Raw genomic sequence first — 12,674 nt, forward strand, 5'->3', positions numbered from 1 at the left:
TCAGGGCTGACCCGGGGAGAGCAGAAAGAGCTGAGCACTGACCAGGTAACCCAAGCCCAGCCAAGGAGGACAAGGTCTAAAGGCATCCAAAAACCAGCACGAGGATGTTGAAGTCACTTAAGGAGTATGTTTTCAAACCTGGAGGGCCACTGTACCCACTCAGCGTAAATCTCTGCAATGCTTCCTCAAATTAATCCATGGGAAGAGACTCACTAACCAGCAGAAGGTCAGCGGGGGTGATTCGGACCAGTGGCTTGGAGAATTCTCGTTTTGACCGATAACCAAAGATGAGAAAGGAAAAGAGCACACTCATGGGAGAGGGAAAGAAACAGTCTCCACCAGGAAGGGAAACAGCCTGCACCCAAATACAGCCTCTGTGGGATGTAAAATGCTTGCACCCTGTCACACCAGTGCTCCTGTCTGTATCCCTAACACGGATGCTCAGCCCCACAGCCCTCCCCAGCCTGCAGCTTTGGGGTAAGGAGCCATGGAGGTCAGCTTCCCACCCACCCCCAAACCATCGCAGCACACACCAGGCAGTGAGAAAGCACCCGAGGGAAACCAGAGCAGCCCAGAGTCCCTTCCAGCACCTCCTTGTGTGATGTAAACCAGGCTGAAAGGTCCCTTCACCCCACACCCTCACCAGATTAACCGAAGGCACCAACACGGGGCCGGCCAGGCGTTTGCATGCAAAAATCCTCCGCCCGCTTGGAGCTTTTTTTCCCCGAGCCCATACTATTGTATTAAACGGTCTGTTAGAGATTTGCCGGTACTTTTCAAGCTCTGACAGCCCTGTTTTTATTTCAATTGCCTTTAAGCCACTTGGTGGTATTTTCATATATAAATATGGAAATATGCAAAAGCCCCTCCGATTTATAGGATCCGACACCACGGTTTAAATGAATCCCCAATGATTCTGCCTCCTGCTCCCCCAGCATCCCCTTCCTCAGGGCTCCGGCGCTCCCGCTCCGTGCAGAGCAACAACCCTTCCCGGGCAGGTTGGGAGCTGTATCTGCGCTCCCTTCCACCCATCTCCCATCATTTACACCAGCGAGGCCACTGTTTTGCTGCTCCTCTTGCACAAACCGAGGCCGTGCCGTACAAGAGCAGTTTGCAAGGCAAGGCAGCCCTGGGGATGCAACCGTAGCAGCCAGCGGAGAATCCACACCAAGCCTCGATAAGACCCTACGTGGCTTCCGAGGAGCCGATCCCCAGGCAGAAAAAGCTCTTCCCAAAGGGAAAAGAACTCCTCACCCTACACAGGAAAGCCTGGCTATTGCTTTGGGGTTAGATCAGGAACAAGAAACTTCCAGCTCACACCACATTTCCCTATTCTGCCTGTCTCCAGCAGAGCATCACAAGGGAAGAGCTAACTCGGAGGGGAACAGGTCCCGTTGCCGCAATGGAAGCCCAGTGATGCTTCCACACTGAAATCCCCACAACGTTTACTTGGGAAAATGCCTTTTCTCTCTTTCAAACCACTCCTGAGCAGCTGAGCACAACACAAACCTATGCTGAGCTCATCGCAGCAGGAAATCACCCCAAAACATCCATCCCCCCTGGCAGGGGCACAACCAGGGGCTCATCCGAGCTGCGTGGCCGCTGCCATTCTACAGATGCTTAAAAACAAGTTTAGAATATATCTATATAAAGATTAAAGTAATGGTAGCCTATATGAGGCTGATGTTTACACGAGTTTAAATCACTGGAAGTCAATTAAAAAAGGAAGAAGTAATACATGTCCTCTAGTTAAAGAAAAACAGATCAGCAACCTGGAGAAAATTGCCAGTTCGGTATGTGCAACAAGAGACGGTTACAATGATCTTCTAGCAGGCGTATATTTTTCTATAGGTGCCCCATATTCTCCCTGAATACTAACTTGTTCAATCATCTCGCCGCAGCCCGGGAGGAGACTCCTTTGCTGGAAAATGGCTGTGGCACCCGTCGCCCTCCTCCTCTCACACTCCTTTGGGGACAGAAATTGGAAGTTTGGCTTTGCAACCAGAGTGGGGTTTGTGAGCCTGGAGGACACACGAGGGGGAAAGACCAGAAGAGATGGGGCTGGTTTACCAAGCACAGCAATGCTGCATTTATTTAACAAATCGTGCAGCTGAAAACACGAAACGTCTTTGACGAGGAGAAGGCAGAACCACCTGCTCAGCGAGCCCAGCATTTCTCCTGGGATGCTTTGGGGTTTTGTTTTCCTTTTGGCCTATTTTCTGCATCAAGAGAATATCCATTTCCCTCCAAAAGCAACTTGATACAGATCATGAGAAGGAGGAGAAAAGAAAAATTGGGGAAAAAAGCGTAGACACAGCTTTTCCTGAAGGAGATGCCTCTAAACAGCTGTACTGGAGCATGTAATTCTATCAGATAAAGGGTATTCATTATTTTCTAAGAGATTTTAAATATAAACCCGTAAGTTTGGTGTTAGGTCTACATTCCTACACTCGGTTATCACATTGACACGTCCTGATTAACCAAAGAGAATTAACCTCTCGGTGTGCAGAAAGAGTTGATTATCTAAAATAAATCAACGATTCTTTTCCAGTTCAGATCACACGGACAGTCGGTTATTTTTGATTTGATCTACATTTTGGCTGCACGTGCCCTGGCACCCGTGGGATTGCTCAGCTGCTCTGCCCTGCAAACCACCAAACCGTTTGGGTTGGAAAGACCATTAAGACCACCAAGCCCAAGCATGAACCCAACAATGCCAAGTCCACCACCAACCCATGTCCCTAAGAACCTCACCTACGCATCTATTCAACCCCTCCAGGGATGGTGACTCCACCACCGCCCTGGGCAGCCTGTTCCAGTGCCTCACAACCATTTCCACTAAGAATTTTCCAAATATCCAATCTAAACCACTCCTGATGCAACTTGAGGCCATTTCCAAGGTGCTCCTGAGGCTGTGCTGCCAGCTCCTGCCATGTCTCCTTCACTCCTCCTCCACCACCATCTCCCGCTTCGTCCCTCAGCGTGAATCATTCCGCTATTAACTGGTGACACCATTAGCTTTTGCTGTCACCAGAGCTGACAATTCAAAAGGCCCTCGAGAGCTGTCTGCAGAGACACAATAAATGAGATCTCTTAATTAACACCTCCCTTAACTAAATAAATTAATTTTATGCAGATGATGTGCCGTGTCTTCGCAGTTTGAGGGTGACTGAGTAGCTGAAAACGTCCCTCTTGGTTGAAAGAATTTTGCTTGACAATGTTTCTATAAGCGAGCCCAGCGCCGAGGTGGCTGCGGGTACGTGATGGGCACGAAAGGATGGGGGGAAGGAGTCTGCTGGCATTCCACTGCTCCAGCATCCCTCTGCTTGCAGGAGAAATGCCTCACCAAGACCAGGGAGAGGAAGAAACCACTCTGCAAAGACAAGACACGTGGGACACACACGCTTGTATCCTCAGGCAGCTGCAGAGGCAGATCAACACATCTCCTTTTCTTACCCGAAGCAAAATCAGCTGCAGCTACACCAAAGAGTGGAGGAAAAGTCAGGGAAGGCTGGTGAACTCCTTGCTGCAGCGAGCACGGTAAAGATGGATCATAAAGGTTAGGATTAAAGGACTTCGGGACTCAAGAGCTGGGATTTGAGCACTTGACCTATAGGCACCTCGTGGGCAAAGCAGATCCCACAGCCCCAGCCAAACGCAAAAGCGCCGCTGCCTAAATAAGCATGGAAAATGGATTGCTCAGCCAAAACACCTTCGATTTGATACATAGACACAACCCCCTCTCCAAATTCATCTTTCTTTTGAGGGCAGATGGCACACACACGTGAACACTCTCTCCAAAACACCTCACAAGGGATACGCTTGTCTTTCACCTTTTTACTACCCTACCTCTCTCTCTCTTTTAACCCCAGGGGAAGGGGAAGGGAGCCTGGGTTGTGGTTGGCATACCCACAGCTATCTTCTCTAAAGCAGCCACTGCTAAAACGATAAAAGCTTCCTATAGGGCCTTTGGTGGCTAAGAAAACAAAAAGCAACCATGAAAGCTTACCACTAAAACAGACATTCTTCTCCGGGTCTGACTCACCAGTGCAGCCTTCAGTTCTTGAAGAAATGAGATTGTCCACAGGAACAGACTTGAGGCCAAAATCAGAATCGGATTATCCAGGTTATCAATGGGACGCCCTGAAGAAACACAGCCAAGAATTATTTCCTTCTCCTCCTTTTGCCCGTTGGAGCATGACAGAGAAAAAGACTCTCCCTGGTTTTATTTTTTTAAGGAAATTAATTAGATTTTTAAAGAGGTTTGGATTTAAAATCAATTTTCCAGTTAAAAAACATAAGGTTTACAGTTGGTGCAGGATTTAAGCTTGGGCTGCTTGTTTGCCTTACGGGATGGATACACCAAGCCCAAGTGCCCTGGTCATCACTATTTCAACGAGAACTTCTCAGGGAACGTTTAGGGGAAGCGTTCTTCCAATCACAGCCAGTTTAAAGGAGAGAGAGAGAGAGAGAGAAAGAAACTACACTCCTGCCAAGTAAAGCAGCACCAGGTAGCTCACATTGAAAGGCATTTTAAGGGAATGTCCACTTTTCTTTGCAAGAGCAAGGAAAACTCTCCCCAAGAAACCAGAGACGGGTATCAGTGGATTCTCTGATGTGTACTACGGGGCTGGGTCTCCCTGAATTTCTCCCCCATTGGGACACCAGCAGCACCCCCTCTTTGCCCAGCTCGCCTCTGAAGGAACTGGTTCCAGGCTTGACCCTCTTATCTTCTACAAACAGAGCTTGACCTGGGCCATACTTGCAGCGAGTCCTATTCCTGTGGGGTGAATTAGAGCTAGAAGCGGATTATTACAATCCAGGAAGAAGCGTTCTGGCTTCTTTGGTGTTTACAGCTTTTATCGCAGAAAAACCCACCTGTGCTAGCTATAAAACCAGATAAAATCTCCCAGCCAAGGCTGCTCTACTCAAGATCCCACGTCACTAACAAATCCCCGTGTGCTCTGGGAATCCCCCCTCAGAGAGCAGGAGCTCTGGGAAAAGCTGTAAGGTTTTCCTCTGATTCCATCTGGCCTGTGATCCTGGCTTAGAGGAGCTCTAGAGACGAGCTTAACGCTGGCCGCACAGCACATGGCCGTGTCGAACAGGGTCGGGCTGCAAGCTGGATCAATGCTTCCATCATCCAGGCACCGCCAGCAGCCACCGACGCGCACCTGCTCTACAGCAAGACCAAGACGTGGCAATGGGGAGAAGGAGGAAAAGCAGGCTTAAAAATACATTTGTATATACCTTTTTGTGCACCAGTGGAGCTGTTTCCACACCCAGGTGCTCTTTCATCGTGTCTTCACTTGTTTCCAGGCTTCAGGGAGATTTTGTCGCTGCGACATAATGTAGATGTTGGTCAGCGAAGCCAATGGTATTTAACAGTATGACAAATCCGAGCACATTCCTGTGGTGCATGTGATTTGGTGTTCTAGAAAGATGCTGAGTGCTTCCTTTGGGAAGGGGCTGGGGTCAAACACCAGCTTGGAGGTACCTGGGCCATTATGAGGAGAAAGCGTGGGGAATGGAAAGGAGATCTCCAAAGAGCAGCAAGAGACGAATTTAAGAAGAGCTGTAGAGGAAAGCTGGGAGATGGATGGGGACCAAAGACAACTTGGAGGGAGGAAAGAGCTTGGAGTAAGCAGTGAGCTACAGGAGCCCGAGGGTGAGGAGATGTTGGAAGCCATCACAAGGATGTAAGGCTGTTGGAGGACAGGGAGCCAGAGGCTGGCATCCAAAAGAAAGGAGACTGCATGCAGACCATCTCAAAGTCTTTTAGGGTTTCTCACAGCCCTGGTGCCACCAGAGAGGATTTGATGAGCTGAAAAAAGCCTCACCTTGCAGTTTAAAAAGCATCTATCTCCTACAGCCAAGAAGAAGAGGGGAAAGTGTCAACATCCCATACAAACTGCAAGGGAAGGAAGGAACAGGGAGACACACAGAACCTCGAGCTTGGTTCACGTCTATTGATGGAAATAAAATCAGTTTGCCTCTAATTGCCTCCTTCCCACACTTATACCCAACCCATCCTTTGGCCTTTCTCGCTCTAATTCCACTAATAGTTGACCCATTCCACCAAAGTTTGAGAAGACAGGATACAAAGTTCCTACCAGCTCGCATGAAAATCTACATCAAGAGACACGTGGAGACCTGGGCAAGGACATCAGCAAAGCAAAGGGTACCCAGAGATGCTGGACATGCTCAGACAGACCAGAAGAGGGTGGTACAAGAAGGGTGGGGGTGTGGAGAACCATTGTGTTTTTCATTTATGTCCTCCTCTCCCCACTACTCCTGCCTTCCACAGGAAGCAGTTTCAATGCAGTTTCAATGGCACGTGGCTCATGCACGGCTTGAGAGGGAGCAAAGAAATTGTTCGCTTGCTCCGCAAACAAGCACAGGAAGGCCAGTATTCCTTCCCATTCCTGCCGTTTCATTAAACTAATTTTATGCATGAGGTGAGGCTGCATATTTCCTAAAAATAATAATAATAATAATGAATACATTTTTCTCGAGTGACAGCATCAGTGATGGGGTTTTGCAAACAGTTCAAGAGAGCACATCTAGAAGCTGCCTGGTTAAAAACACACCATGAGCAGCCGCAATGAGCACCTGAAGGAATTTATGAGGCTTTCTGGGTTCTTGTGGAGCAGAAAGGTTAAGGAACCATGCCATACAGAAGATATATGCAACCTGTTCCCAAAGCTGTGTCCTTCTGAGGGCAAATCGATACCCACAGGATCCATCCAGGCAACTGGATTGAATGAGCAAACTGAGGGCACTGAAGCAGAGATTCACAGGTACTAACTTTGTTAAAGCATAACCCTTCAACAAGTCCAAAATGTGACCCTGAATGGGGATGCCAGATAGCACCCGGATGAAAAAAAAAGCCATTTTTGATGTGAGTAGGCAATCTCCAAACCCCACATCCCCCATAGAGGATGACTCCAGCCAGTCCTTTGCCCAAAGTCAGTTATAACAAAGGAGATAGGAAGACAAATAGATAAATCAAGTCCTTGCAGAAATACCAAGAAACACAGAAGTAGCTTTGGAGGGAGAGAGCACGTTGCAAGGAGAGATCTCGGGAGACAGTCTGTGCAACGCAAGGAGAAGGACAAGACAGAAAAGCTTTTAGCACCTGTTTGCTTGCACTTATAAATAAGGAAAGAGGCAATTGCAGTGAGGGAGGACAGGAGACACCCATCTCCTCCTGAATCCTGCTCGCTGTCCCCTCGGTGAACTCCACACTTGATCGGAGCTGCAGCGAGAGGAACCGCATCCCGCTTCCCCAGCACGCACACAGACCAGCTTCCCAGGGAAATCACCTGTAATTAGAGAGCGAGAGTCATAAATACAACAGCTGAATTAAAAGCGAGAGATGAGTTTAAAGCAAAAAAAAAACAAACAGAGCTTGAGCACAGCCGAATCGCAGCGTTTGCCCAGCCCTTGAACCTGGTTTGCGTGGCCACAGGAGCTGGTGTTTCCAGCCAAAGAACTTGCCCCTTTTTCCACCAAGAGACACCTTCCCCATCATTATTTTCCAGGGCTGAATGTGTTTAGCATGGATGACAAAGCGTAGTCATTTCCGAGGGCTGTTACAAGCAAGGTTACGGACACGGCGATCGCTGATTAAAGAACCCAACACGCTTTGCTAAAGTAGAGCATCCTCCTATTTGCAACCCAGCACACAAGGCCATGGAGCACGGGTCCCTTCAGGCACAGACTAGAATAGAACAGGTATTTAACACAGCGGGGCGTCCAGGATGCCTCCTCCACAGGGTGCCCAGAGCGGCCAAGGCTTTTCTATTAGGTGGTTATGACCCACAACTGCACCAGAGCAAGCCCACAGCTGTAACCTCCACATCTGGCCACCAAAGAGGCCCAAGTGAACCAGCGAGGTCCACGGCAGCTCCTCGGAGCCCTGTGGCACTTGGCTTTGCACCATCTAGCAGGAAAGCCCAGAGAAGAGAAAAGACCGCCCTGAATGATAACAGGCAACAAATGGAAGCGTGGAGAGGAGGAAAAGCAGCAAAGTTCTGCTCACACGACAGACAGAAGAACATCGCAGCACACACTGCAAGCTCTTGGCTCTTCCTTTCTGGTGGAACACTCCAGGAGTTCTGGCTGGTCCTGTAAGCGAAAGGTGAAGGTGTTTGCACCCATCATCCCTTCCCAGATAAGGAGAAGGAGGGGCTGTGCTTTAAGACTTTGGATGCTCCGGACACCAGCTCCTCATTCCCACTTGAGGATGAGGAGAGCAATGAAGCTGAAAGACTTCAGTCCCTCTGGTGTGAAGTTACATCCGGAGAGCCAAGTGAAGCTGTGCCAAAGGTCCGACACCCTGCCTGCAAAAGGCAATAAAAGCCACGAGCGCTGGAAGAGCTGACTTGCCTGTCAATGCCTGGTTTCACAGCGTGAGAGGAAAAGTGCCTCCGACAGCCTCGCAAGCGTGGCGGTGAGGTCGTGGAGAGAAGCCAAGGCGCCATGACCTCCAAGTGCCATTGAGGAGACCAGCAAACCCCCGTCCTCGCCCGCAGGATGGGGGAGCAGCCGACCGCGGGCAGCAGCGCCCCAGCTGGAGTCGGTCTCCCGGCTCGTTGCGCTAACGTGTGGAGATGAGACACACCATCAGCTATTCCCGGGTATTTTTAGTACCTGATGACTCTCCTGGAAGCGTGCCACAGCAGCAGGTCACAGCGCGGACTGCACAAGGGACAAATGTGGCCCCTTTGCGCTGACAGCAATAGATAGCAGCCCAGGTTTGAAGAGGTCACTCTTCCTCCATCCTCATCCTCTCTTCCCCTGTTCACCTGCGGAGCAGCAGCCACCACCAGACCTGGCACAGAGAGACTGGGTCATAGAATATAAGTTCTGATTGAAGGGACCTACCCAGCTCCCCCAGTCCCCCTGCCATGAGCAGGGACATCTTCACCAGCTCAGGTTGCTCAGAGCCCCGTCCAGCCTGGCCTGGGATGTCTCCAGGGATGGTTCATCCACCACCTCTCTGGCCAACCTGGGCCAGGCTCTCACCACCCTCATCGTGAAAACTTCTTCCTCATGTTCAGCCTGAATCTCCCTCCTTTAGTTTAAAACCATCATCCCTTGTCCTATCACAATGGGCCCTGCTGGAAAGTCTGTCCCCATCTTTCTTATTGGCTCCTCTTAAGTACTGAAAGGCCACAATAAGGTCTCCCCGGAGCTTCTCTTCCCCAGCTGAACACCCCAACTCTCTCATCTCCAGACCATGGAGGAGAGACTGCAATTATTTCTGAAGAGGGGGACAGGGTGTTGCCCCTGAAATGGAATAAAAGCAACAGCAAAAACCCTCAAAGGTCTGGTCCCAGGGGGTACTAGAAGCTGTGTGGCACCTGCAAACAAAGCGACCCATCAGCCGGGGTCACCACTTCCCGCAGCCCTGACCAGTGCTGAAGTCATCTTGGCATCTCCTAGACCAGTGGTGACCATGAGGAGAAGGAGCTCAATCCTTCAGTAAAGATTAGGCTGAAAATTAATGACGTCTTCCTTTCCGCTACCAGATAGACACATCAAGAGGCATGAAGGAGGCAGCTCAGCAAGGAATTCAGCCTGGTTTTCCACCTCATCTAACATATTCCCCCCAAAAGAAGAGTCTTTACGACAGCATCTCAGAAGCAACGCACGGGGACAGCGGGAGGAGGAGAGGAGGATCAGTGCGGCCGCACGTGGAGCCGAGCACAACGTTGCTTTGGGTTTGAGTTACCGAAGAACTATTGATTTACTGTCCAGCAGCACTCAGGGGGCTGCAGCAGAGATGCTCCCATGCACCGCACAGCGGGGCTCGGCTGGTAAAATCCGCGTGCTGAGGCGCCCTCGCCGAGCAGAGCCACGGTAGCACTCAATAAATTAAGAAAAGGCGCGAGAATTTCAGTATTGGTTTTCCTGCTTTAGGATCCAAATCAACAAAGGGAGAAATTGGGAAAAAGATACTACATGCAGCACTCTGAAGTCACTCTACAGGTGCACGAAGCAAAGAGCTTCATCTGGGGGGAGGAAAAAGATCCAGCCCAACCGCCCCATACTTGGCATAGAAGATTTGACCTGGTTGGGATCTGAATATGTACAATGACAAACATAAAACTGTCGTGGGGCCGTATCCTATGCATCCATATCAAAAAACCCAAGGTGGCGAGGAGTTTGAAGGAGCAGGCAGAAGTTGTGCAGTTTAGATTCTTACCAGTTCACTCCCTTTAAGGTCTTGCCCACCAAAGAGAAGCTGGGCCAGTCCCACCACCCCAGTGCTGCCCCCAGTGTCACTCACCCCCCTCTGCTGAGAAACTTGGCATCTTTGTCCTTCCATCAATGACTTATTCAACCTTACCTGCAGCCCAATTACATGTTGAAGCATTAAGGGAATAATAAAAAAAAAAGCAACTTTGCTGCGTGCAAACTGCTGCTTTACTAAATTAGTTTGGTTGGTTGCGTTGTTTAGGATTATTTTTATTAATGCATTCTAGATATCTTTTCTATTTTGCTCCATGAAAAAAAAGAATTGGTAAGAATTAATCTAAAACCTGCAATAATGACAGGGAAGGGGAACAGAGGTTTATAAAGGATGGGTGTTAATGGGGTGAGAAATGAATGCATTTGAGACACAAGGCAGTAGGTTAGGACATGAGGCGAAGCATCACAGTGAAGGGGTTTTATTCTGGCTGCCTGAGAACTTCCACATCCCCTCCCGCCATCCCCAGCTTCCCCATGTGATAAGATTGATAAAGATAACTAACTATATAATTGAAACGAAATGAAAGGAGTGCAAAGGTCTAAGGGATGCACTTGCCAGCAGCCACATGCGCACAGGACAGAAGCAGCAACACAAAGCTTTGCTTCTCCATCAAGAGGAATTGTTTGAGTATCTGATGGAGCGCATGTGTGGCCGAGGCCACTTAAGCACTGAATGAAGAATACAAATGAAGGCAGGTGTTCTAAAGGCCTTACAGGTACCCAAAACATACACCGCGAGGCATCTGATTCCCCTGAAAACCCAGTATTTTCAACTACCTTGCTGAAGAGATTGCTGAAGATAATCCAGAAAGCTCACATAATACCTTACAGAGATTGGTTTTTTTATTATTATTCTTTCTTTGCTGCTCGGGGACACTTGGGATTCAGCATTATGATTCAGTTTGCAGGAGGAATTTGGTCTTATGCTTCTCCTCCAGCCTTTTTGGAAGTTTTGGAGTGCATTTCTTAGTTATGATGGTAATGAATGAAGACAGGCTCCAAGCCTGGCATCACGGGCACAACCTGCAAGCAAAGAAATCCTTTTGCTTCCTCACACCCACTGGCATCCACCCGCTGCCCCTATTTTTAGCAAAAAGGCTATTTAGACACATAAGAAGGACAGACGGACAAAGAGGGATTGGGTGCAGAGATAAAACATTTAAAAGCACCGAGAATACGGCAGGCTCCTGACCGCATGGGAAAGTTATTACAGTCAGAAGAAAGCAAGCCACCTGCATGGGAAGGGAGCAATGCCAGCAACTGAGATCCCTATCAGGGGACAGGGAGGCGAGCGGGATGTGATGAGAATTGGCATAAACATGAAGCCGAGGCAGAAATCATAAGAAAATACGGAAAGGAGAAGGAGCATCGGGCTACACGGCACCCCAGGTTCTCCGGGTCCAGCCCTCCAGCCAGCGCCTGCTAAAGCAGGAGAGGTTTCATCCCTCCTGCTCCCAAGGGGAGGCTCGTGCGCAGACCATTGCTCTCTAATCATCAGAAACAATCTTCCAGTTTCCAGGCTGAATTTATTCTGGGCTCGTTTACCTACATTTGTTCCTGTGCCAACGCTGTCCTCGAGCATAAATAGTTCTCCTTTGCTGACGCTCTCCCCTCCCCGTCTTTCACTGGTGTATTTATAGGCAGCTATCTTCCTCAGCCTTCGTTTTGCTAATTTAATTAAGCCAGGCTTTCCTCATCCTCCCTCCAAACACTCGAGCTTCATGTCTCTTATCACATCAGCAGCCCTTTCACAACCCCGGTTCTTCAGTTCAGCTCCGGTGTCCCTCAGCCATACAATTGCCAGGGGTGATGTCTCCTAGAAAACAGATACTCATGAGCAGAGAGCCTAATGGCAAACAGACAGAGACAGGCTCGTCTTTTCTCCTGTCAGCTCTTTTGCATCAGTTAAAGATCATAAATAGCGCTCTGGAGCACAAGCAGGTCCCGTAGTGCTTTGTAATGTATTTGGTTTACATTTTGGTCGGGTCGTCTCGCCGTAATCCCGAACCGTTCTTTTTTTCCAATTACGCTACGCCACTTTGTAACGCCATATGATGCCCGTCAGATTAAATATTATCCTATTTGGGGATAGAGAGCAGCTCGTATTCGCAAAAGGAGAACGGCACGTCCAGCCGAGCGGAGGACGTGAATACTGCCGCCTCGCTTGCCATTCGGCTAAGAAGTCACAGTATCACAGTATGTTTGGGATTGGAAGGGACCTCAAAAGATCACCTAGTCCAATCCCCAAGTCAAATCCCTGGACCTCATAAAAACTAAAGATCACGCAAAAACATGGCAACAAGAGGGAGATATATTTAGGTGATCAAGAATTTTAAGAGAGCCAGCCATTTGGACCACCTAATGCTCATTTTAGTAAGAGCCAGGATACCAGAAATGCTTTCAAGAAGATGGAA

At 49.0% G+C, this 12,674-nt stretch overlaps 1 protein-coding gene across 1 annotated transcript in view; it reads right to left on the bottom strand.

The window, feature by feature from the left end:
- The window catches only part of LOC110361658 (uncharacterized), a 169,959-nt gene that overhangs the window by 134,077 nt on the left and 23,208 nt on the right, over positions 1 to 12,674 (bottom strand). Inside the window, exons 2-5 of the mRNA XM_065068635.1 lie at positions 8,656 to 8,734; positions 8,045 to 8,130; positions 7,139 to 7,325; positions 4,046 to 4,143 (exon numbers count right to left, since the gene is read on the bottom strand). Coding sequence (XP_064924707.1) covers positions 4,046 to 4,143; positions 7,139 to 7,325; positions 8,045 to 8,130; positions 8,656 to 8,734 — 450 coding nt within the window. The remainder of the gene's footprint in view (positions 1 to 4,045; positions 4,144 to 7,138; positions 7,326 to 8,044; positions 8,131 to 8,655; positions 8,735 to 12,674) is intronic.

This window comes from Columba livia, chromosome 6 (assembly GCF_036013475.1).
Source record: "Columba livia isolate bColLiv1 breed racing homer chromosome 6, bColLiv1.pat.W.v2, whole genome shotgun sequence".
Taxonomy (NCBI): Eukaryota; Metazoa; Chordata; class Aves; order Columbiformes; family Columbidae; genus Columba; species Columba livia.